Source organism: Lepisma saccharinum, chromosome 15, assembly GCF_977018435.1.
Source record: "Lepisma saccharinum chromosome 15, izLepSacc3.1, whole genome shotgun sequence".
Classification (NCBI taxonomy): Eukaryota; Metazoa; Arthropoda; class Insecta; order Zygentoma; family Lepismatidae; genus Lepisma; species Lepisma saccharinum.
The window spans coordinates 27,902,996-27,930,783 of NC_139243.1; the positions used below are offsets into that span (position 1 = coordinate 27,902,996).

The 27,788-nt window shown below is 37.6% G+C and overlaps 1 protein-coding gene across 1 annotated transcript; it reads right to left on the reverse strand.

Moving 5' to 3' along the window:
* Window positions 1-424: 424 nt before the first annotated feature.
* Window positions 425-27,788, reverse strand: LOC145999183 (glycine receptor subunit beta-type 4-like). The gene is made up of 6 exons (XM_083136113.1): window positions 27,623-27,788; window positions 21,428-21,513; window positions 19,803-19,955; window positions 13,038-13,236; window positions 7,872-8,032; window positions 425-513 (listed from the first exon to the last, which is right to left on the reverse strand). Exons 1-6 carry the CDS (start codon window positions 27,739-27,741, stop codon window positions 425-427), a joined length of 807 nt encoding a protein of 268 aa, XP_082992239.1. The 5' UTR covers window positions 27,742-27,788.

A 27,788-nucleotide genomic window follows, 5' to 3' on the forward strand; every position in this document is an offset into this window, starting at 1 on the left:
ACAATTGTCTTAAATTCGTTCAAACGAGGAGTAAACTTTCTAAACTTTGTTTTTCAAATATCTAAGAAACCTTCATTGGACTTGAAGCTCCCATTGCGTGAAATAAAGAGAATACGCATTTTGATGGATAATTTGCTTGGTAATACTTATGCATCCCACTGTACCTGGCAACACTCAGTGTTCACGATACTCAACCATGCCTGTGTTGTAGTTGTAACAAATATTTCCATTACATTCCTCAGTGGCTAATAAACTAAGTCTGTCGCTTCTCCTTGACAAATATACAGACCAATATACAACGTTATAGAGCAAGAATACGCAAGGAAAGGCGAATAATGATATTCGGTCTATTGACTCTGAAGAACGAGTTCCAAGCTTTTTCTTAGTAACTGCAAGGAGGTGTGAGAATTTTCCCCTGACTAGGCTAAGGTTCTTCACAAACTTCCATTTTCTTAATGGAGGCATCTTCTTGTCTTCGGCGATCCATCCTAGATGGGGCACATGTTTCTTCGGCTGAAATGAAAAGAAGTTAAAACAATTTTCTCTACAGAATTAATCTCCTCACATTAAATACATTAAGAAATTTAAAACAAAATAAAATGTTAATTACTTCTGCTCATCTATATTATTGCGTTATGAGAGACAATAGTTACCCTTTAAAAGCACACAATCATAAAATTGTTTCATTCTAATAAGTTTCCTTGTCTAAGCTGTTCGCTATATCTACGTCACAGCGTTTTTCACCAGGAACACATTTCTCTTTTTTACTAAGTAAATTCTTATATTTGTACTTATCTAATACCTCTTCCCAGTTGATATTGGCTTCATTGAAGGCGTGGTGGCAAATTTATATCCTTGTAATCAAGGTGCTCCAGGTTCGATATCCGGTTGAGGCACATAGGACTTAAAGAAAATCCATGATTTCTTTGCATCACAGGTTAAACTGAGATAATTACTTGACAGGGTGTTAGGGGAATTATCCCCTCCTTATGCGGGCCCGCCTACTCCTTGGGTTGAAATGTTTATGTCCTTGATGTAAGGGCGTACGCACGATTTTCTCAAGCGGTTGCAAACAAGGATTTCTCCAGTGGAAGGAAAACATTTGTTTCTATTTGAAGTTTTTTTGTTCCTGCAACGATCTGTACTATGTACTTATCAGTACTTTAAAAAAATATGTAAATTATTGTGAATGAAATTAAGTTCTACGTGTTAAATTAGGCTGACATATTTTGCAAAGGGTGGGGGGGGGGGGGGGGAGATGGCCATTGTTCTTAATGAAATTTACCTTCACCGGAATTTTTTTACGTCACTGCCTCAAATTGTAGCTTCATTAGATCCCACAGAAAGATAATGTTTCACCTCCGAGAAGGATATTATATAACTCTTTAAAAAAATCATTAACACTTGTAATAAAGCAACGAATTCAATTGTGCAAGAGACCTATCTTTATAAACTTACGAAGTTTGAAGCTTAAGTCCATTTTACCCACAACATACGCTAATCGGGACTGGGATATCGTTACCGCTACACCACGTAGTTTCATAATGACTTACAATTAATGTTTAGTTAAATCACTTTCATATGTACGGGCCTATCTCAATACCCAGTGTATGTCTTAAGTAATTACAGGATTTAACGCATAAGGATAATTTTACCTTGAATCTCTATTTTCCAGCAAAGGTTTTCGTGAATTTATAGACCACCTTTACGCCTAAAATTAGTAATAACACTGATGAACAAATTCAAACTTTTTTTTGCTCCTTTGAACGAAAATAGGTGATTATTTATAATTCGACCCCGCTGAATCCAAATTTGATAGTAGAAATGCTGCATCACCTATCGCTTTCCCTGGATTTTCATTTTTTGTTTTTAATAAAAATGTAATTCCCTTTGTAATAATACATCGAAATTTGAAATTATTTTTGTTTGTTTGCTCATGAAATAAGATTTAAATATTGAAGTGACTAACTATGAAATATAAAAAAAATTAAAAATGTATATAGGACCGATTTTGACTGTTCAATGATGAAATTTCATGCAAAAAAAGGAAAAAAAAACACTTTTTACTCAAATTTTCAAAATTTCTTTCTTGAACTCTGCCGTTTGTAACTGCCACCAGAAACCTCTTCCTTGAGGTTCCAACTGTAGTCTGCTAACATGTTCTTTAGCGATTTTCCTGCATATCGTTTCTCCATGACAGAAATATCCTGGTGAAATCTCTCGCCGCATTCGTCACTAACGGCGCCCAAGTTAAGGGCGGAAAAGTCCAAATGCGAATTTAAAAAGTGAATTTTCAAGGACATATTGCACCCCATGCGCTGATAACATCTCAACAAGTTCTTAACAAGTTCCTTGTAGTTGTCAGCTTTCACATTTCCAAGAAAATTACAGCATACTTGTCTGACAGCTAACCATGTGCATTTCTCTTTTTCTGTTACCAATTCCACAAAGTTGTCATCATGAATGATCTCACGGATTTGCGGCCCAATAAATATGCCATCTTTTAACTTACTATCTCTGAGTTTAGGAAATGTTTTTCTCAAGTACCCAAAACCCTCACCGTGTTTGTCCAAAGCCTTAACAAAATTTTTCATCAGCCCTAACTTTATATGCAACGGTGGTAACAAAATCTTATCTTTCTCAAGTAGAGGGTGATTCCTAACACTCTTCTCTCCAGGAATGAAGTTTTTTTTTGTATGGGCCAATCCACAATGTTGTAATGTTTATCTTTCGCCCGGCCGTCCCATTCGCAAAGAAAGCAACAACATTTTGTAAACCCAGACTGCATGCCTAACAGTATACCAATCATTTTGAGGTCTCCGCATATCTGCCAACCATATTTTTCATAATTTATCACTTTTAATATTGTATTCATATTTTCATATGTTTCCTTCATGGTGGAAGAATAGGCAAGGGGTACTGGTGGGTATATATTCCCATTATGCAACAATACTACTTTTAAACTAATGAATTTAAAAATAGTCTCCACTCGTTTGGGTTGTGACTACTTCAAATTTCTTGCAGAAGGCGTTCTACATCATTGCAGTAAGTTAAGTCATTACTCACAGAAAAAAAAAGGTCAGTGGTTGTTGGCGTTTCCGATATGACACCTTAACACCATCTTGTAATAAATTCCACCCTCGGAGACGAGAACCTAATAATTCCGCTTGAACTTTAGAAAGGTTGAGGTCTCTGACTAGATCATTTAGTTCGGATTGGGAAATAAAGTTAGGTATATTTGGATCAGGAAAATTTGGTTTGTGTTTGAATATGAGGGTCCAGGTTCGTCATCTGGAGAAGCACTGCTTGGTTCTGTTTCATCCACTGTCCATTCTTTAGGAGGCTTAGGAATTGGTATAAAATCATGACTCATAGGTTTCTTGGCTGAAGGAACATCAGGATAAACTATAGAATGTTTTGATTTAGAACTATATCCCACTATGTTTTCTGAACAGAAGTAACAATCCGTAGTATGATCTTTCTGTTCTGTCCATATTACAGGGTTTCCGAAGGGCATTGATTTGTGAGTGTCATTAAGCCAACCACGTAAAGTTCGCGAACAATTACAACAAATTTTACCTGGTGCCCAGCTTTTTCCCTCATATGCTTTTTTCACTATAGGAGTGATAGTATTTCTCTGTGACATCGGAGTAAATTCGACGCAAACATAACAAAACAAGTTCGGGTTATTCACACATTTGCGTGACATGTCGAACTCATTAATTGAGTTATAATATATTTCTTTAAAAAAACAATGCTCTGGTCGTTTTGTTAAATTACAACTTACACAATATTACATTCACAATTTCACGAACATACACAAACATAAAATACGGGTACTCGCGAAGGCTACTCGCGAAGTTATCGGAAAGGAAGTTAAGACTCGACTAACCCACAAAAGAACAAATTTTAACAGAGAAACAGCAAATTACTCTACTGCCAGATGTTTCCTCCACGAAATATTAAGTGCCAGTCATAAACACACAAGGTAGCCAAAAGGTTCTTATCCATTTGCTAGGAACCAAACGTTAAGCCGGATGCGGAGCAGGGTGCGGAGCAGGGTGCGGAGACCTGAAACCATAAAACTACAAAATGTGGGTGTTCTGCAAAAAAATTAGGTGATACAGGAAAACGGATGCGATATTCGTTATCAGCACATCTGAATACATAAAGATCACTTAGTTTTATTTAAAGGAGTATTTCATTGTTTATCAGTGTAATTATTCAATTGACATAAGATTAATGTGTCATCGGCTACTCCCTCAACACCCATAAAACTGGCAATAAGTCATAAGTCTTAAGTATTTGAGGCACACACAAAATATGAACTGTGCAAAGTATTTATCGCTACGTGAAAAATAAAACAAGGCCTTCGGAGGCGGACACCGAATCTTCATGTCTACTATAACCTACACTACAAATATTAACTTACAGGGTGTCCGATAAATACTCATCAGTGATGTGCGTCTACGCGTAAACAACGATAGTCTACATTCTACACGTAGACTATGTTATACACGTACATTACGTAATCTATGTAAACAACATGGCGAAAGGTGATAACTTAGCAAAGAGCTCCGTGGAATTAAAAGAAAATTATACTGCGTATCAGTTGCTGATGTGTGTGGAGAACTTTTCATACACTTTCTTCCAAATTCGAACAATTTCTTACCTAGGAAGAAACCTAATATAGGAAATATTCTATAGTGTTTTATGAGAAAAAGACCACTCTTGGCTCATGACTGCCATCTGTTGTTGTTTTTTGCATACTATTTACCTTCTTCCATAGTTGATAATAGAAGATAAGAGAAACTTTGTTGTAAATGGTACTCTTTTCATTTCGTTAGGAACTAATATAGTTGAAAATGTCACTTTCATATCATGAAACCCTTGAAAATTAATTTTAATGCACTTTAAATTGTCTACGTAGTCTATGTAAACTACAACCCTATGTAATCTACGCGTAGATTACATGTAGACAACGCATGTAGACGTAAACTTATAGTCTACGGCACATCACTGGTACTCATATCTCTACATTGTATTTCACGGTGCACATTACCACTAGAAATATAACACATATTTATTTATTATAAAATTTGTATCTATTTATGTACGTTAGAACATACTTGCGAACTTTATATTATGTTGCAGTACATAGGCTGCCTCGTGCTTTGTCGATAGTGCACCCATACACACGTCCGGAGCACTGCAACTAAGTTCGCTCCCACCAGTCATGGACAACTTACATACGAATTCGAGGGAGCTTCCCACGTGACCTTCAGATGAACCACGCAACCTAATTCATTTAAATGAAAACGAACACTGGCCAATTTTCAACACGGTCGCAAAAGGATCCATACAATTAGTGGTACGGGAAGATTTAGGACACCCTGTACATTACCCAATTACAATTGCTCACACTAAATACCTGCTGTGTTTATTTACCTTTCTCCTCCCGGGCCTAGGCGCACGTAAAGGCTCTGGCTGGAAAAACAATAAAGTTCAAGCTGTGAACCAATATATTATAATCAATTTGCAAGAATGTAATTCATGTAATTACACATGACTGAAATGAAGTTAAAACTCTTTAGACGAATATTATGTTATAATAATACGAACTTAAATAAAAACTAGTACCTCGATGGTCAGTGCTTTGTGGTCGGTCTATAATAACTTCATCGAGGATATCGGGTTCGAATTTCGCTCTGTGCATTACTTTACTGAGTATATTCATTAGTTTTGATCTTATTCAATCTCATGGCCACGATTAGTCTAAAGAAGTGGAAAAGTGATTTCAAGTAAGAACGCTACCATTAAGAACTGATTTTTTTGATCGGGACGCTGAGGGAAGAGGTCCTCCAGCCTCCTCTCGCCACTCACACTACGCAACCCTCTCTCTTGGTATACTTTTGGGTAGATTGCTTATCATAGCTGTTATTTCGCCAAGAGCGGTAGTGACTTGTTTAGGATTAGAATATGGAATAGGATTGAAGTATTTGTAGGGAGAAGTTTCAAACATTGGTGCCTATGAATAAAACCAAGGTGTGTATATATACGTTTGTGTTTTCTAAGATTATTGTACTTGAGGATGTAATAAGAGAAAAGTATATACAGAATATGAATATAAAATATAACAAACAAAGTGATATATATGTTTGACCAGTGTTTTCAAAATTTCTAATTGACTTGTATATGTTAAGGATTTGTTTGGTGCTGATTTTCAGCTTGAAAATCTTACGGAAATTTATAATGATAAATATAATAAAATACTAACTTGGAATATATTATATTATCTAGTAAATGTATTGAGTAATGTAGGTCCTTAGACCTTAAGCCTCCCATGGAGTTGCAAGTAGCTGGTCTTCCAGAAGTAGGACGTTCCAAATTAAGAACTGATTAATTACTATTCCTTAACTAACTGTTTTAAGTTATTAAGTAAGAGAAATGGGCTCCTTGACCAGGATGTGAACTCGGGAATATCTGCGGGTTAAAACAGTGCCCAGGATTCTCTATAGAGAGTGAGAGAGTTATGCCTAGTTCTAAGCAATCAGTCTTACTTTCCAATTGTTTCACACACTTATTTCTTTTAGGAAACTTTGGCTTCAATGACATGTACCTTCTAAGTGTTTCACTTATTTCCGTCCTGTTATTTCCTTTCTTTTTAAATCATTTCCATCCACCTTTATTCTACTCATTTTCATCCACAGTTCTTCTACTCATTTCCATCCACTTCCTTCTACCCTTCTTCTAATAATTTCCACTCTCTTCCTTCCACTTTTCTTCTACTCATTTCCATTCACTTCCTTCCTTCCACCTTCTATTAATTTCCACTCTCTTTTTTCCACTATTCTTCTACTTATTTCCATCCACATTTCTTATACTCATTTCCATTCCCTTCCTTCCACTCTACTTCTACTCATTTCCATCTACTTTCTTCCACCTCTTTCTATTCATTTCCACTCTCTTCCTTCCACTATTCTTCTACTCATTGCCACACACACTTCTGCTACTCATTTCCATTCCCTTCCTTCCACTCTACTTCTACTCATTTCCATTCCCTTCCTTCCACTCTTCTTCTACTCATTTCCACACTCTTCCTTCTACTAGAAATTAATCTAATATCATTTATTCCATTAATTTCTGCACCAAATAATCAACGAAATACAGATGCATCACTTAAATATTTCTTAATTCTTCTACTAATTTCCATCAACTTCCTTGCACCCTTCTTCTACTCATTTCCACCCTCTTCCTTCCACTCTTCTACTCATTTGCATCCACTTCCTTCTACCCTTCTTCTACTCATTTCCATTCACTTCCCTCCATTCTTCTTCAACTCATTTCCATCCATCCTTCTTCGATTCAGTTCCATCCAATTCCTTCTGCCCTTCTTCTATTAATTTTCATCTACCTCCTTCCACCCTTCTTCTACTCATTTTCATCTACTTCAATCCATCATTTCGATGTATTTCCATCTATTTCCTTCCATCCACTTCCCTCATTCACCTTTCTGTACTGCTCGATTGATTTCTTTCAGTCTCCTATCCGTACTTGTTATTTACTCGGCTGTTTTACTAGAGCAATCAAAGATAAAATTAAAAAAATATACACTTCCTTCTTTCATTAAATATACACATATTTATATTCAATATGATATACTTTTGATTTAATTTTAGAAAAGAAAAGAAAAATCACATAGAAGCGTTTAATAAGATTCTTCAATTGCTTTTGTGCCTTGACACAGTGTTTCTTATCCTGCCAAGATTATAAAATTTACTTTATTACGGAGATAAAAATGGTGTTTGTGCTATACTGAAAAAGTACATATGTGGATATTGAAAACATGGCTATGCCATGCATTACAATACATACTGCTATGTACTTGAGATCCGTTTCATCTTCCGGTTTGTTGTATCGTAGATGATAGAGGACTGAGGCATATTCAATAAAAGCAGCAGCCAAAAATAAAATGCACGTTGTAAGCCACACTTCTATTGGCTTGATTCGTTCTGACGTTGGTATGATCTGCCTGCAATATAATATAATATATTAATGAAAATAGAAAGTCGATAATGTGATTCTACCTTGTACACTTCTATATGAATTGGTTTTTGAGCGATTGCAGGTTACATCATTCTGGATTTCTTTGTGTGCAGAAACTGTGACACAATCATTATCAAAATTGTTATTTGGTCACCTATGTATTCACCTCATTGAACCCAGAATAAACGCTTACACTTGGTGAAAGAAAAAATAAGGATGAAATGTTACTATTTTAAGCAATTAATTAAACTAATTTGTATTTATTTATAATGCATATTTGGTAGAATCTATGTAAATGTCAAAAGGTAGCTAGTTCGTGTCTGTGGACGAGGGTGGGAGCATACATACGCAGAATCTAATCAATGGATGTTTGTGTTAGCTACCAACTATTAGGTATTAGTTAACTGGAGCTAAAAAAAATAGGTATCCCCGGCTGACAAGTTACCGTTCTTGGCTAAGAAGTAAATAGTAGTTAGCTTAGCAGTATGGTTAATGAAGCAACTTAGATTGCTGTAGCAGAGAAGTATAGTTAAATTTATTGAAATTTCAATTTTTGAAATTTGGTGTCTTATAGGTTAGCGAGCCCATGCAGCTTCATTTATTCATTTTTTTGGATTTAGCTGTAATGCCAGCTCTACACCAAGTATCCCAAAAAATTAAGTCTCACACGACACTGTCACATCGAATCACAAATCTTGAATATACATAGTTTTTATACATCTACATTAATATCATGAAAAACATTTAAAAATATTCATACAATTGTTGTATCTGTTGAATAAGATATCCCTTTGTTTTTATAAAGTGGACATTGAAAAATGACATGATGAGCATCTTCCTGGTCTAACTTACATTTACGCATAGATGAATTAACTAAATTAATTATATATAAATGGTGATTCAATCTGATGTGCCCTGACCTTAATCTTAGTATTAAAATTAAAACCTTTCTAGGTATAAGCCATGGAGTTTTACTATTTACATTCAGTACATGAATGAATGATCCATATATGTAAATTTTTGTTTTACCCATATCTCCCAATCTTCTTGAATTTTGTTTTTAACTCTTGGTAACAAATCCTATATTATTCTTGCTTCTTTAACATTTTTATCTGCCAGTTGATTATAAAGGAACCATAAATGTGCTGGTATATATGCAAAATGAATTGTCCTCCCTCTGTAGTTAATTTATCATATAATCTTATAAAACACCAATGTTGATGCTTTATATAACTTTTTATATAAAGATTGTACACTACATAAAACACTTCTAGCATCTGTTAATATTAGTATTCTTTTTTCTGGAATGTTATTGATGTACATCAATGCACGATATATTCCATATGCTTCTGCCGAGAAAATAGAACACTCTCCAGGTAGTCTAAACTTTTTAATATTTCCATTAGAAGAGTCAATAAAAGCACATCCTACTTCTTCTTTATTTTTTGATGCATCTGAGTATATGAATCTATAATTCTCTCAATTTTGTAAAAAGAAATAGCCCATGCAGCTTATGCACGTTAAACTGACCTGTTTAATGCATACAAACCTTAAAGTAAGCGCGCAGTGGAAATTTGTGCCTTAAAGGTCTACTTATTTGCTATGGGGCAGCTATGCTATTAGAAAGTACAGATACAACATTTTTCCAACTGAGGCGAGTTTATTCACATAATGTGGAAGCACAATCAGACTACAATAACGAAAGATTGTTCGATGATAAACTCGCTGAAATGAACCTTGTCGTATCACTTGGCCAGTTTGATGGTTATTAGTTTAAACAAATTAATAATAATGAACTAAATATGTTTAGCTACTGTCAAGTCACTTCTCCACGTAGTGTTGACGAGAAAGATGAACAAAATATAATTTGAGTGCGTGAGTGCAAGTTCAACTTAAATCATTACGGAAAGTACTCATCCTTCTCCTCCATACAGTGGTTCCTCGGACACCTGCACCAAGTGTCTAGCTAGAGGAAGCCAATTTCCTCTCCGTGTGTCAGAATCCAATATGCCCTGCCTGAAGGGCTGCGAGTTCCCACCGAGGCTTCCTTGTCACGTCATTGTGTAACCGATTCTACTGACCTCTGGTGGCCACATTAAGAATGATTCCATCAATCTGGCACAAATGAACAAAATGACGGCTCCGCGCGCACTACGGTCCATAAGCTTCAATATGAAAAGTTGCATTTATTTCTGAATGTTCGTTTCCAAGCGACACCTGTAGTTTGTTGCATGTCATTTCTTTATGAAAGTTCGTAAGACTTCGAGGAAAGTTGTTAATTCTCATGTTTCATTCAATAGTTATAACAACACAATCTAAATGTCATGAGGCCTCGGAATTTATTACATTTGTTGAGCTACTCTAAATAATTGATTACTCCTCCTGGGATGGGTTTCTAGTCAGCCAAGTACAGTGTATAAGCTCCATCGACTACCATGGGATGGAGTTTAAACTGACGTTCATGTTCACAGAAGTCTATAACAATGTAGGCTTTATGTGTTAAAACCAAGGTCAAGTGATTTAAATCATGTTGATTTAAGTCGCGATTAAAATCATACTAATTAGCTATGTTTAACCGTAAATAGTGTCATTATCATTAAACTGTAAGTAAAATGGCAGTTGATACTTTGAAAAACTATCATTTAAAATAATGCAAAATTCAACTACAGACTATAAAACATATTTTAAGTTACAATTATATAGTACAGACACTGCCGGCTTGTAATGAATACATTGACTTTCAATGGAATCATTACAACCCGGCAGTGTCTGTGACTGTACAACCAGAATGTTTTATTTTCACTGGAATAAAAGTAAACTGAAATTATTATACAGGGTGGCTCAATAAGTCACTTAACACCCTCAGTACAAGGCCACTGCGGCATGGAATGTGAAAATGGCGATGACCAATCATTGCCTGGCCAAGAGGGAACCACATTGACGCCACCCACACGGTCGGCGGCCATCTTGATGTCCGCCATCTTGAATTCAACTTCAGAATTTTAAATGGGAAGGGGGTCGTGCGACATATCAAAATGGGCTAGAATTTCACGAGAAATGCAACGGTGAAGGGTTTTTCGACGTATCTTTAACCAGTAAAAAGTTATGACTGAATTCTTGTACCAATTTGCTCCTTTTCGAGGTGTTAGAAAAATGCCTTAAAATTTGTTTAGCGCTTCGGTAATGCATCGAGATCAAAGTGACGTCTATGGAGAGACGTTCGCATGCCATTGCACATTATTTTAATCGGATACATCCATGAAGAGCTGCTCATTATGAATGGTTGTCACGAACAATTTACAGTGTGACGCTTCCATTGAATTAAAAGTCCTTCACAGTGACAAGGCTAATGTTTATGTTCATAAGGAAGTTTATAAACAGAATCTGTGACCCTTGTCATCTGATAACTATCTTTGGACAAAAACTGGTTCATAACGTTCCCATAAGTATTCTGGTATTTCCCTATTGAAAAAACTCTAAAAAGTACCTTCTTCCATAAGCAAGGATGAAAAAAACTGTTTATTTAACAAATCCTAGTAGCCCTAAGCATTTAAGGTTCCGTTGATGGAAAATTGACTAACCAATCGTGTCCCACACAGCACGCTACACCGTTAACTTACCAACACTAACCATTCAGCTTTGATCTGTCGAAAATGCGTTATCATATAAAAATCATCGAATATTCTGTTTATGAACAGATAACGATTCGTCATCGCCAATTTCAAATTCCATGCTGCAGTGGCCTTGTACTAAGGGTGTTAAGTGACTTATTGAGCCACCCTGTACATTGACCGATTCAATGGAATCATTACAACCCGGCAGTGTCCGTGACTGTACAACCAGAATGTTTTATTTTCACTGGAATAAAAGTAAACTGAAATTATTATAGTTTCATTAACACAATTAACAAAGTTTGTTCATTAATATAGAGTATCAGAAACGGACAACTGTATATTTACATATTTTTGTTTGCTTTAATCAAACTATTCAAATATTTTACACGGTCGTTGACCAGAGAAAGCCTTTCTATATATAAAAGAAAAACATTTATCTACACGTAGGGCACCAAAAAAAATACAAGAAATTTTAATTGTGTTTTTCCTAATAAAAAAATCGATTTAAATAGAAGAACCCCGATTTAAATTAAAAAAAACATCAAAAATGATTTTTAAGTAAAACTTATTTTTTTTATCCACCATGGTTGAAACATAATAACAGTTGAATGTTTTGTAGGAATGCCAATGGCACAATGAATGCTTGAGTAAGAAGACTAATTTGGGTATGAAAGTAATGTCTTGTAAAACAATATTTATATTTATGTACGTGTATTATTATTGCTATGCATATCTGCACTTTCACAGCAACATTAACATCTCTTATTGTTCGTTATTCCAGTTCTGAATAAATGTTCTGTAGTACATAACTGACCAGGTCTCAGTCTATTAATTAATACAATTACATTTCTTCTAACATTGACATGATGAAATCATGGTTTGTGGGACTTGAATTCGGCAAATGATCTGTATGATTTCCCAAGTCTTGCAATTTCTTTTCGACACCAATCAAACTATTTCAAATTTTCTTCTTTACTCTAGGGAGAAGATCCGTTTAATATAATGATAAATCCGTAATATTTGGAAAGTTCGCTGCCTTTTCTTCACATGGCACCGTGGGAATTGCTTGTATTTGATATTAAAAGTTGCAATTGTTTTCAGAAGTTTCGTTTCTAAGTGACAAGTGTTGTTTGTTGCTTGTGTCTTATGTTTTAAAGCTTCTTCATGTCACCACACTTTGTTAGATTGAACAGTTGCCAAGCATCGAAAAATATTGTAAAGGAGATTTCACACACATACGTGCCACATGGCACATGTTAGACAACGTGGCACACTACCTGAAACACCTTCAACACGTGTGAAATATCCCACTTTGTGTGGAACAATACCTTTTGTTTTAAAGAAGGAGCATTATCATTATAAATGGATGTTACATACCTGATAGAGTTGAACATTGTCACCAGGGTCAGTATGTTCGTTACCAACAGGACCATTCTTCCAGGAACTTTATCCGGAGGTACCAGGAAGCTCCCCCAGGATATTATAACGAACAGGAAGCTTGGAAAATAGGTGACCATGATGTGTGGAGAGACGTTCCGGTAAATGAACAACTTCATCTTGGTACCTTGGACTCCTCCTGTTGAAGAAAGCGTACAGCCACTTCAAAATTTTAATTTTTACAGCCATTTTAAATTCTGTTTTCCGGACTATCATAGATTGTAATTTTTTAATAAAATGTTTAGGCGACTCAGGATGAAAACTTTAAAACCCACACTAGAATGGAAATGGAGTTAACATTAGTTTCACAGTTTCCTACTGCTGCACAATTTCCTGTTGTATCATTTTCCTCTGCATAGTCTGTCTTTTGCTGTAGTCTCCTTTTGCAGCACAATTTCCTGAAGCTAAACGGTCTGCTGTTGATGAACAGTCTACTGTTACTGAGCATTTGCTGTTGCAGTACAGTCTACTGTTACTGCACAGTCAGTCTGTCTTTGCTGTACAGTATGTAGTTACTGCACATTCCTTTGCTTCTGCTCAGTCTTCTGTTGCTGCACATTTTCCTGTTGCTCCATAGTCTTATAATGGTTCACAGTTTCCTTTGCTGCAGTTTATTATTGTATAGTTTCTTGAAGCCTCGTGGTGCCCACTCTACTATCAATTTGCAGCCTGCTGCACTTGCTGGAAAGTCTACTGATACATTACAGACTGCTGTTGTTGTAGAATCTACTCTTAGTGTATAGCCTCCTGCAGCTACACAGTCTACAGTTACTTTACAGTCTGCTGCTGTTTAGGATCTACCGTTACTGTACACCCTCCTGCAGCTGCACAGTCTAATCTTACTTTACAGTCTGCTGTTGTTGCAGGGTCTACTGTTACTTTACAGCCTGCTGCTGCTCCGCAGACTACTGTTACTTTACAGTCTGGTGTTGTTGTTGGAACAACTGATACTGCACAGCCTCCTGCTCTGCACAGACTGCTAACTAACTAACTCTCTAGTCTTCTTAAACCCGAAGGTTAATGGCTGCAGCAACACAGGCCTTCCATCTGTCCCTACCTTGAGTAAGATCTATATACTCTTTTCCATCCCTACCGATTTCCTTTAGGTCCATCTCAACGTTGTCCCTCCATCTTCGTCTTGGCCTTCCTATAGGTCTCTTACCATCAGGTTTCCCAACAAGAATCCTGTGAACTCCCCTTTCCTCTCCCATTCGTGCCACATGGCCTGCCCACCTAAGTCTTCTTGATTTAATCATTCTAATAATATCTGGACATGAATACAAATTATGTAGTTCTAAATTATGTAACCTTCTCCACTCACCTGTCTCCTCATCCCTTTTAGGTCCAAATATTTTCCTAAGGATCTTATTTCCAAATACTCCCAATTTATGTTCCTCTTTCAATGTAAGGGACCAAGTTTCACACCCATATAAAACTACAGGCAAAATTACTGTTTTGTATATTTTAACTTTTAGTTTCTTAGATATTAAACGAGAAGACAAAAGTTTATGAAGAGAGAAGTAACATGTATTTCCTGAATTAAGCCTACTTTTTATTTCCTCTTTAATATAATTTTCATTTGTTAATATTACTACTAAGTATTTGAATTTGGAAACTGGTTCAAACGAGTTGTTATCAATAATTAGATTTTGATTATTACTTAACACTTGGTTTCGGCCTATAAGCATATATTTAGTTTTATCTTTGCTACCTTCCAAACCTATCTCTTTAGAAGTTTTGAAAAATATTTTAGAGTTTTTCTTAATTGTATTTATATCATCCCCTAACAAGTCTACATCATCTGCATATGCTAACAACTGAGTCACACCATTTAATTTTAGTCCTTCTTTAGTTTCGTTTACCTTCCTAACAGCATATTCTAAGGCAAAATTAAAGAGCAATGGAGATAATGCATCTCCTTGTTTTAACCCATCATGAATTGCAAATTTGTCAGACACATTAATACCCACACGAATTTTACTTTCTGTTTCACTGGTGCATACTTTTATCATATTAACAAGCTTCTTAGGTATTCCAAACTCGACTAATATATTACATAATTTATCTCTTTTGACCGAATCATATGCTTTTTTGAAATCAATGAATAGCTGATGGACATTTTGGTTATATTCCCACTTTTTTTCAAATGTCTGTCTGATGTGAAAAATTTGATCTGTAGTTGATCTGTTACGTTTAAATCTTTAGCCTTTTAATAGCATCTTTAACTTCAATCAAGTTAGGTTCTGGAACTAAAGGTTCTGCTGTGTGTACTTAATTTACTTCTGATTTATCTCCTACATGATCATTTGAAAGGCCATTAAAGTAGTTCTTCCATCTATTTAGAATATCGCTTGGGTCAGCTAGAAAATCACCGTCTTTATCTTTTATCAAGTTTACTTTAGGTTGCCACCCCTTTCTAAACTCATTTACACCTTTATATAAATCTCTGATATTTTAATTTTTGCTGTTTGTTTCAATTTCGTTAATTTTGCTTTTCAAGTAATCTCTTTTTTTACTTCTAAACGTGCGGTTAACTTCTCGTTTTATTTTATTATAATTGCACAGACTGATGTTACTTAAAATCTGCTGTTGTTGCTGAATCTACTGTTTCTGTACGGTACAGCCTTCTGCTGTTGCACAGTCTACTGTTACTTGGCAGTCTGCTGATGTTGCTGAATCTACTGTTACTGTACAGCCTCCTGCTGTTGGAGGATCAACTCTTACTGTAAAGCCTCCTGCTGCTGCACAGTCTACTCGTATTTTACAGCCCGCTGCTGTTATAGGATCTACTGTTCCTGTACGGCTTTCTGCTGTTGCACAGTCTACTGTTACTTGGTAGTCTGCTGATGTTGCTGGATCTACTGTTACTGTACAGCCTCCTGCTGCTGCAGCAAAAACTGCTTTTACTTTAGAGTCTGCTGATTTTGGAGGATCAACTCTTACTGTAAAGCCTCCTGCTGCTGCACAGTCTACTCTTATTTTAAAGTCTGATGTTGTTGCATTATCTACTGATACTGTACAGCCTCCTGCTGCTGCACAGACTACTGTTACTTTAAAGTCTATTGCTTTTGCAGGATCAGCTGTTACTGTACAGCTTCCCGCTGCTGCACAGTCTGCTGCTACTATAGAGACTGCTGTTGTTTAGGATCTACTGTTTCTGAACAGCCTTCTGCTGTTGCACAGTCTACTGTTACTTTACAATCTGCTGTTATTGCAGGATATACTGTTACTGTACAGTCACTTGCTGCTCTACAGACTACTGTTCCCTTAGAGTCTACAGCTGTTGCAGAATCGACTGTTACTGTAGAGCCTCCTGCTGCTCCGCAGACTACTGTTACTTGACAGTCTGCTGATGTTGCTGCATCTACTGTTACTGTACAGCCTCCTGCTGCTGCTGCACAAACTGCGCTTACTTTAAAGTCTGCTGATTTTGGAGGATTTACTCTTACTGTAAAGCCTTCTGCTGCTGCACAGTCTACTCTTATTTTACAGTCTTCTGTTTTTGCAGGATCTTCTGTTACTCTACACCCCTGCTGCTGCACAATTTACCGTTACTTTACAGTCAACTGTTGTTGAAGGATCTACTGTTATTGTACAGCCTCCTGCTGTTGCACAGTCTCCCGTAATGCAGATTCTCCTGTTTGTGTCCAGTATCTTCAGTCTCTACTTACTGCAATTTCCTATTCAGTTATATTCCTACTTAGCATTTGAGCGCAGACAGAAATTCATTTAACCATTAATTTTTAATATATTGAACATATTAATAATACAGAATCATTAATGACATTTCCAAAAATTCTAATGGGTTCTGTTGGGTTCCGCAACCGAACCGGAACATATTTTCTTGCACAATTTGAATTCGGTCCAAGTTGCGTATTGTTTCATTTCAATACGGAACTTGGACCGAATTTAAATTGATCCACAAAGAAGTTCATTGACCGTATTTAAATTGACCCGGAGAAAAATGTTCGTGGACAGAATTTAAATTGATGCGGAAGAAATTATTAATGGACCGTATTTAAATTCATCTGAAAATGAAGGTCCCTGTTCCGAATTTAAATCGATGCGGAAAAAATTCCTGGACCGAATTTAAATTGATCCGCAAAAAATGTTCTTGCACCGTAGGGATACGTAAATTCATCCGGGAAAAGGTTCCTGGACCGAATTGAAATGCTTTACAGATAAATTGGTTCTTTACTGTCCAGAACCCATTTACGTTTGCTAAGTTTCTTTCCTGGACCGGAATTGAATTTATTTAACATTCCTGGACCTTTAACAACTCTGAAAAGATTTCGTTTTTGAATTCTTTCTTTGCTAACTGACGACAGCGAAAGCAAAAGCAATAAATATATATTCTCCATTATGACCTCCCCACGTAATTTACCTCTACAGATGAAGCAACTAACGAGTGAACGTCTTACCACGCAATGGAAAGTTATACTGGGCCCGCATTTTCCTTGAGCAATATAACTACATACTTAGTAGTGAGAGCAACAGATCTTATCAATATAGCATAAATTATAACCAAAGCTATCTTTTCATTCGTTAGGTTTATTACAATCAACGTATTAACAGTAAATGGAAGAACTAATAACAACAATTCTAAGATCAGTCATGTATATATACATATCAGGCGCGGCTCGTGCATTATTTACCCGGGGGTTCACTGAAGTCATGTGACATATATTCAGTTTCCGCAAAATAAACTTCCTTCGCCTAACAAAAGGATGGGGGGCGGGCTTAAAAGATTTGTCCAGAATTTTTTTTATATGGGAGTATAAGGTTTTGTATTAGGGGTGTGCGAATAAATTTAGGGCTGAAACTACAATAAATTGTGCCTTTATAAAAAAAGTTGAGTTTTGTTGGAATGGACGTCCTCAAGTAGGGGCAAGTAATATATTTTTTCCTCAGGAGGAGCAAAAAACACTCCTTCAGTCTGAAGTTACTGCAACGCTTTTATAATAATTACCAAAAATTACTGTGACTGAAATTAAATTATATGCGTGTAATATATAATTTTTGGTTTACATTCAATTTCCATGGGGGGCTGCCCCCTTTTCCCCTTCCGGCCGTCCATGCCGACTAATCAGAACTGGTCCTACATTTATTAAAGGGAAATGACAACTAATGGCATGTGCATACTAGAAATCGAACCTGAGACCCTTTCATTGATACAAGATAGCTTTGTTCAAATTTGGGGCTGGTCGACCAGCACACGCTTTTTTTCAGTGGACAAGGAAGTTCGTTTACGTTAATTACGTGCATTTCTATCGGTCATTTCTTACCTGCGCGGACAGCAACGCCTACACTGCATCATGTGACATAACCTAGGTAAAGTCCATCCCTCGCTTCACTCGCAGCATCACTTAATACTTTCCAACAAGTATCCAAGCACATCAAAAACTAACAAACTTGAGACGATTGACACCGAGCGACAGCGAGTCACGTCTTCGCGCCATTCTTTCTCTTTCGCGAACCCGAAGTGTTTCCACCTTTATGGAAAAACCTCTGAATGCATGCACGAGCTATTTTGGTAATGTATCTCCTTTATTTTAATTCATCGCATCTAATTCCAGCTTTTATTTGTTTCCACTCATCCATCTCTGCCACAATTTTGCATTTATTCCAAGAAGTTCAGTACAAAAATGATACAAAGAGAATATTGAATATGTAATGTGTGCGCTTCAAACTTGAACCGCACACAGCAACACTGGAAGGGAGGAAGCAGCGAGATCGGAGCCTTGTCCCGCGCCTTCTGCGAGAGAACGAACTGCGCATGACCGTTGGGTTGAACATAGGTTCTGCAAATCTCACCTTCCATGTATTTTGTCCTATACCCTCCTCGAGCTTCTGCTCCCGCACGAAGCTTTCACAATGGCACGAGCTGTCCTGTGGGGGTTCAACTGAGGGTCTGTATCAGGGCGGCCGAATCGCGGTTTCTTCTTCTCAGCAAAAGAGTTCACCGTATTACGGGCACAAATACATGACTTATTGTGTAGAATTTTTAGCGAAATAATGTGAAAATGTAAAGACATTGTTTATTGTTCATTCTCGAGGTGATTATCGTATATTACTGGGGGTTCACTGATTCTGTGCGCTATAGGGCCAACCGCGCCTGATACATATCCAGTAAATAACCTTGAACAATTGGCACCTAGATTTAGTGTTCCCTGTGTATATTAAAGTAGATCGATATTAATGATTGCATTAATACCCGTACTGTTATCGGCCATACAAATCTATGAAAGTTTAGTTTTCAAAAAAATACAAATAATAAACCCCCAAATTAATCATGATAACTTTAGCCCTAATGGCCGATAAGCTGACTAAAGCGGTTTACGTTATTAATTAATTCATGGTTTATTTGAAATACTTAACTGCAGTGGAACTTTCCCCCAGTGTATGTGTGTAGTAGCTTCGCTACCCGAGACCAAGTAGGCGAGTGATTCTCCTGGCTCGGACACGAGGCCTTGATATTACGTAGCGTGACGTCATACCATGTGATGTAGCGTTGCCAAATCGTACAGCTATGAAATGGGGTGGTGATACTATGCATTGTACAGTCTCGGAAACTTCTGGGTTGCAACGATTCCATTGAAAGGTAATGGGATTGCTACAACCCGATACCTACCGTATCAAGAAAGCACATTTGGAATACACATTAGGTTAGGAAGTTATCAGTAAAGAATTGATATAGAATCCTACCAATAGTAAGTCTAGTGTGAACCTGGTAAGGGAACGGCGGCAGATGGAACTCCAAGAAAAACTTTGGGATCCTCCATTTTGTAGATTTCGTAGGCAGTTGAATGGCTCCAGTCTCGTTCCAGCCAAATTCCAGTTCGTCATCTGCATGGCGATCTAGACAAACAAATTCACATATATTACCTATCAGCCATAATATGTGCCGAGCACAATAGTTACAATGTTATGTTATGTTGAGTTATGATGAATTTGTAATGTGAATTTATGAACCTACGTGTTCAAAATGAAACAAATGACTATCGAATATAGTAAACAGTTTTGTAAAAAGTTATGTACCATGTCTAAGTTAAGAATACAAGAAATATTAATATTGGAATCTAGTTTTATGTTGATAAAAATGTGTAGGTTTCAAATAACAGTTAGCAATTTTAGCACATAGTTATGAGTTTTGACGTAGAGCAAGGATCAAGGATCTTATTAACACTACAGTGGTTGCTTGGATCACAATGGTGATCGACTCGTACAATTTCAAGTATTTGGCAACACTTTTGGCCTCGGCTTCCAATGTACCTTCCTGAAACATTCCAGGAACTATGATTGTTCAGCTGTTACTTGAAATTTAATAATTGGTTACTTTTTATGGAGCTCATAACTTCAGTGGAGCTCAATAGTGATTCACTTGACTACTGGCGGGAGTTTTACGATATGAAGTATATCTGTATACAATAACTTCCTGCCTCTAAAATGTTATAAATATATGAAGTGTCCAGACATCGAAAAAACAATTTTTGGATTTTTTGGGGAAATAAAATATTATATAAATGTAAACTTCTAAGATATTTCATCACATCGAAATGTGAAGAGCTAGATTTGGAATTTCGTCCCTACTGTAATATGTTGAGTAAAATAACTTATTATTGTTTGTTAAGTGAACCAGAATACATCAAGAAGAACAGTCTCGCTATAAAACCAGATAAATTCTAAGAATGGGTAAAAAAGATAATATTCTAGGGATCACAATAGTGATCCACGTGATCAATGACGGAAGCTTTTCCCCGTGACCACTACAGTGTTAAATTAAACACTTCCAGTTAGTGATAAAAAACATTGACATCACTTTCCTCAGTGACAATTAACCAGATACAAATAAATTGAAATTATGGCTAAGGGTAGAAACCCATTTCAGTTGTTAAACAACGTTCTCTATAATTGCATCATTGACTGCAAAATTGCATCATAGCATGATATACAACTTGTTAAGTCGTTACAAGTTAGGTATGGAACGGATTTTCGTATATTGGAACATTCTTTTACAATTTTACTTAAAACTATCGTTTCTGTAAATAGGTCTTGAAAATTTCCATTACTGTACAGTGGGAAGCACAAGCAGTGCTTAGAAAATTGTCCATGAATATTTTCATGAATATTTTTCTTGCATCCTATGGGTTTTGAAATATATTTCTATGTATGGTGGTGTAGACGTTTCCAGCAGCCTATTGGGAATTTTATTTCAGTTTCTGAATTTCTTATTACGTAAAACAAATACAATAAACATTGTGGTGGACAGTTTGCTTCCTACTTATGCATCCAAATCTACTATTAATTAATGTATATTTAAAATACATTACATGAATGAATCTTCCATTCGCATTTTTGAACGTCCAATGGATACAGGCTGAAATCCATGGAGCAGAGAAGAATCAGTGGTGCAAACCTTGAAGAGAGAAAATTACCGTTAAGTGAAATTATTTGACCAAGTAAATTATCATGAGAGATATCTGATGCATATGATAGCACTAAACGCACGGCCATGAAAATAGGAGGCTGGGCAGAATTGCGCAGATGCCACATATGGAGAAAAGCAAAGCTAGGGCGGGACAAATGTCGCTGGTTCCCGCGCACTGTCTGGCAACGTCAACAGGGCTGCGTTGCCTAGTTCGAGCGTCAGACCGACCTCTCTACAAGGCACTTTTTAGTACCAGAGATGGTGATCATGTGAATTTAAGGCCTCAGAAATGGAGACTCATGTCTACATGTCGGACTGCTCTTAAACTTCCAAACATACGCGGTTGTTACTCCGACATGGCAACAGCGCAATCTTCTGCCACCCGACAAATATCATGATCGTGCGTTTAGTTGTCCATTTTTGTTATCTACCTTAAGATTTACAATAATGAAATACTCTACATGCATATGGTAAGTGACAAGCTGCTTGTGGTATGTTGAGTGGCACACCACCTGAACGGTCTGGTCTGCCACATTGAATTGTTGCTTAATCCTTAACTGATAACTTGGGGTGGCTACACACCCCAGTCATTTTTTGCTGGTGGATAGTTCAGCGCTTAGTCAGTATAGGGCACTGTGCTCCCGTAGGATCGGCGCTTTGCAAGTGTGAGTAATCTTCCGCTGGAAACATTACAATTCTTGGCTGGGGTGGGCTACACCCCACTTTCCTATTAGCGTAAGTTTTTTGTGATCAGGCTTTACATCTTGTTTAGTGCATTATGGAGAGTGAGAGGCACCGAATGAGTCAAGATGACCCTGGGTTTGAAGAGTGGGCCCGCGGCATACTTGATGAGGCTGAAAGCGATCTTAGTGGAAATGATGACTCTGAGGTGGACCCAGATTTTGTCAGTGACTATTCGAGCAATTCCGAATTAGAGGCATCTGAATCTGATTCCGAGAGCAATGAGCCTGCACGTCCCGCAAAACGTGCACTTCACAACGTGGGAATGATCGCGACAATACCACGCCTGACCCCAAGTATTACTATGGCCAAAATAGGTTCAGTAGGGCCTCCGATGCCCCCTCCAGCAACGTACGAACGCGGAGACAAAATATAATTTCGCATTTGCCTGGTCTGAAAGGACCAGCAAAAGCTTTGGGGACATATTGTTCGTATCTTAACGCATGTCATATTTACAAACGATGTACGTGAAGAAATTGTTGGTCAAACAAACTGTAAGATTACGCTGAGCAGAACTAAGTTGAGAAATCCAGGGAACTCCACTTACAATGACATTGACTTGGTTGAATTGAAGGCTTTCCTGGGGCTTCTTATATACACTGCTGTATTCAAATCAAATCATGAGGATTTGAGTGCAATCTTTTCCACTGATGGCTCATCTGCAAAGAGTGGTCCAAAACTGTATGTAAGAATGGTTGAAGTTCAGGACTTGCAGAAATCATTGTTTGCTGTGGTTTCAAAGTGCTTGGTTTTGTTAATTGCTGTGTTCATTTGAAATTCCGAAAATGCTCTGAAATATTTAATTTGAGTATACTACGGTGAATAGCTAGAATTTCAGTATAATATGACGTTATTGCATCATTTATGTACTTGGTTAAGAAATATATATATAGTTGTGCAAATTATCTTTCCTCTGCAATCTTTTCCATAGAGATGATCAAACATAAAAAAATAGTTTACATAGGTTTTACATCATAGTGATCGGGAAAGAGTGGAAGCAAGAGTAGGGTGTGAAAAACCCCACCTTACCAATTACGCTTCAATAAACAAGGTTACCAGTTAAGGGTTAAGGTACATTTTCAAGTGGATTGGCGGTTAATTGGACTCGACGACAGAAAATAGATTGCAAACGATGATGAAATATAGGCACAACACCAAACACCGCGTGCAAATATCATCGTGTCTATAGATCCACTCGCCAGAGCCTTTTAGCCCGAGTTTTCTATGTTGTACGATTAACAGTGGGGTCCAAGGGAAAGGAGAGGGAGGTATATCCTTTTTTTCTTTTCCTGAATTTTCGATTCCGCTACATACACATCACACTAATGAATGGAGTTTTTCAGGTTATGTATTATAGGCACTAGCTGATTGCCAGGCGTTGCCTGGGTATTTATTTATTCTAATCTTCTATTAGAGATGAAAATAATGAATTGTAACTATAGTGTAAAATGAACTTGGAGTAGAACGGCATTGCGAGTGTCACTATTCATCTTAGTGACCCAGAAAACTATGGATTCCACACTAATATCGGTCGTTTTTTTATTATTTTTACATGTCACCCCCCACCTCATAGGGTGTCTTACCCGCACAGTATTTCTTTCCAGATTGTATGTAAGTGATATATGTTGAAATTGCTCGAGGATAGCAATATCCCACCTTCAGTGTAGGCAACCAACTTCGCCGTGCTGCGTTGCAGGAAGCATAACGTGCAGGATATGATACGAAAATGCCACGCAACAGAATACTATTTTATGACCCCTTCCCACCCCCACCCCTAGGGGTGCCGGGGGTGCCTTACCATCACAGTGTTTCTTTCGAAATTGCAAGTGATGCGTGTACCAAGTTTGGTTGAAATTGCTCCAGGCGTTCGAGAGCTATTGCTGAACAAACAAACACACACATATACACACATACATCCATTATTTTATATATATAGAGATTGTTCAACACCCGGTGTGATTCATACAAAATCCAAAGCAAATTAGGTCAACAAAGTAGTGAAAGTCAAAATTTCAAAAACTATGAGTTCAGTGAACCACTAAACTTATCTGAATGTTGGCAATGGTTCTCTATTAGCATGCATGTTATTTAGCCTTTAGCTTTCAAGTATTCTAGCACTATGTTAAGAGAGAGCATTTCTTCTCTATTATTCAGGTAAATATTTTTTAATTGTCGGTGGTGGTGTCCGAAACCAACTACTTCGTATGAATTCAATGGAGCAACATGACAGCAGCGTTGTTAAAGGTCCATGAATATTAAATAAATTCAGTTTCGGTCCAGGATAGAAAACCAGCAAGTGCAAATGGGTTCCTCGCCTTAATGAACCTTTTTATGTTTGAAGTATTTGAATTCGGTCCAGGAACCTTTTCTCCGAATGATTTTAAATACGGTTCTGAAAACATTTTTGAGATGAATTTAAATACGGTTGAAAAACATTTTTCCGGATCAATTTAAATACGTCTCCAGAACCTTTTTTTTCCTAATGAATTTAAAAACGGTCCTGGAACCTTTTTCTCGAGATGAATTTAAATACGGTCCAGGAATCTTGTTTCAATGAAACAATACGCAACTTGGACCTAATTTAAATTGTTCGTGAAGAAACGTTTCGATCCTGTTTCGGAACCCAATAGAATATATGAGTTCCTGGACCATAAACAACCATGCATGACATTACTACCCAAATAGTGAATTTGGAAACCGAGTGAAATCTGGGAATCAGTTTTCATAGCCCTGGAGGAAAAAACTGTAAACGTCCGACCAATCGATCTTGGACTTCGGGAAATGATTTTCCTACCTCTCGTATTCCCGAACAGTACAGAAATTTCAAACGATCTTATTTAAAGAGAAATTAATTCTTGATATTTTGTGCACTATAATTGTCTGAAATGTCTTGAAATTAACTGTTTTTATTCCAGAAGTGCAAAAACAATCACTTGAATTTAAAATAGTCAAGGCTGCCCACAGGATTTTTCTCAGGGGTGGCAGCTATGCTAAAAGTGGGAGAAAGGTGAGCTGATGCGCTACCTCAGTTAAGAGAATTCTCTACAGCATCCCCTTCACTAGAATAATTTGCAAAAGCACACAATCTGCTATCCTTAACAGCACCCCATGTTATAACGCTACAATTTCAAATTTTGAATTACATGAAGTCTTTCTAGAAATCTCAAGGGAAAGTGGAAATAATTTGTACAATTCGAGATTTTCACCGCATTGAGAAATTTCGAAACTTTACTATTCCGAAAACTTCACGACTTGGTTGGAAAATTGATACTTTAACAGTCCCGAAGTAAGAATTATTAATACAGAAGGTTTATCCGTGTATATGTGTCCGATTTTAAACTTTCACCCCTGCTTACAGAATCGACCGATCTGAATCATTCAAACAGCAGGTGAAAGCCAAAGGCCTCTACTATCACGCCACGATCGCGTGTGCGTGGTGTGTGCATCATGACTCCCAATGTGAACCGATTTTGGGAAGGCTACGTCGTAGCACATTTCCACGCCAAGTTTTCCGTGACACAGAATCAAAAACAGTGCGGAGAAAATGGATGTGCATTGGGGTTAACGACCATCAAGAATATAATTAATAGACATAAACACCACGACGTTCCAGCACTTCGTTCACCCACAAAGGGGAGTAGAAAGCGACCGTGTACTGCGGCGACTCCACCTGTAGCTTGGAAGTTGCACCAAATTGCCCTACAGGAAATCCCTCCTACGCAACGTGTGATGGCAAGACGAATGCACGTGGCACAGTCAAGTGTGAACCGCAAGCTACTTGACAAATTAAAGCTCGGGATGGTGTTTAAAAGTCGTGGACACTTCCTCACTGCGGCCCATCGGAGGGAGAGAAAGATTCACTGCAGGCGCCTCTACGAACGCCATCTATCCGGGGAAAAGTGGAAGTTTGTTGCCACACTCGATGAAGCATGGATTTATCTATCCGATTCTGGCAAAATTCGAGCCGTAACGTACACCCCACAAGGCGCAAAAACCCGTCCTGACTTCATCCATCAGTGCAAAGCAAGTTTCGCTTCGAGATTTGTGGTTGTTGCGGGATACTGCTATGAAGGCAAATTAACAATTCGGCAGGTGCCTAAAAACTGCAAAATCAACTCTGCATTTTATCTGCAACATATCCTCCCACCAATTTATACAGACGATCTGCCCAGTTTGTATGGAAATGCTATAAATCAGGTCCGTGTGCATATGGATAAGGCCTCATCACATACATCTCATTCTACACAGAGATTTCTGCAACAAATGGCGGCAGACACCGGCATCCAGGCTATTCCCTTCCAGGACATACCAGTGAAGTCACCTGATGCCAGTCCCATGGATTTTTGCGGGTTTGGCCTATTGAAAAAAGCACTTGCATCTCGTCGTGTCACCACTGTCCGTGGCCTCTGGAAAGCCTGCCAGGAGGAGTGGCTAGAGATTTCCGTTCCTGTTCTTCAACGGAGCCTCCTACAATGGAAGTTACGGAGCAGGGCTATTGCCAGGACCCATGGTGCTCACATGGAGGGCAACCGCTGGTGGTCCCGTGGTTTTTCCTAAAGTAGATGAGACGTCAAAATCGGACACATATAGACGAATCAACCTTCTGTATTTCTTTCCCAATCTCGTCCAGATCAAAATATTTTCGTCCCGCACTCCCATAGTTACGAGTACAGCAGCAGAACAACATAATTCAAATGTCTCTTGTGAAAATATTCTCTCCTTATTATGGCAGTTAATTTGCTGGAAGTTACAGTCTGTACATCGGAGAGAACAATATTCCTTGTAATAAAATATCGCTACAATTTCACCATTCGAATTATTTGAACTTTTTCATATACAGTAAAACCTCGTTAATCCGGACTAATGGGGGGATAAATTGACCGGTTTAACGAAAGTCCGGATTTACTTAAATAACCTAAAAGAACAGTAGAAAGTGCATTAAAACTCCGTTTGTAGCAACAAAACACGTTTATTGTAGTGTATTTAAAGGGCATAGGCCTAAATACACTATACAGTACACTAAAATGTAAAGCAATACGACCATGCAGTACGTACGTACGCGATACACATATTATGATGATGTGCAGGACGGACCTGGCTCTGTATCTCTCGAAACCCTTGCCGTGGAAGCTGGTTTGAAGTGCATGTCTATATTCTACAATCTTTTTTTATTGTTATTATTTTGCCTTATGCCTTTTCCCTGTCCGGATTAAGCGAAGTCCGACTTATCGGGGTCTGGAGGTTTTACTGTATCTCAAGGAGGAAGTACCACCCCCTGGCCCCCCTTATGTTGGCGCCCTTGCCACTCGAAGTGGGCGTTATTACTAGTGATATTTAAACTTTACTTTTAACCTACCCCAGCACATATCTGATCGTCTTGTGCCCATCCAAATAAATATTGTTGACGTCCGTCACGCCATGCATTATTCGTAAGTACCTCATGGGCATTATGGTAAGATCCGGCAACCAAAGCATATCTTTCTCCTTCTCGTTGAGGTAATCCCTCACATCTTTGTCCGGGA

Bases quoted from the DNA above. Each gene is read 5' to 3' on its own strand.
- LOC145999183 (XM_083136113.1), bottom strand. From the start codon at position 27,741: ATGCTTTGGTTGCCGGATCTTACCATAATGCCCATGAGGTACTTACGA. The intron at 8,033-13,037 runs GTATGTAACATC...ATTATATTGCAG, and splicing joins ACAATGTTCAACTCTATCAG to GCAGATCATACCAACGTCAG. The intron at 514-7,871 runs GTATTGTAATGC...TTTTCATTTCAG, and splicing joins TCTCAAGTACATAGCAGTAT to CCGAAGAAACATGTGCCCCA.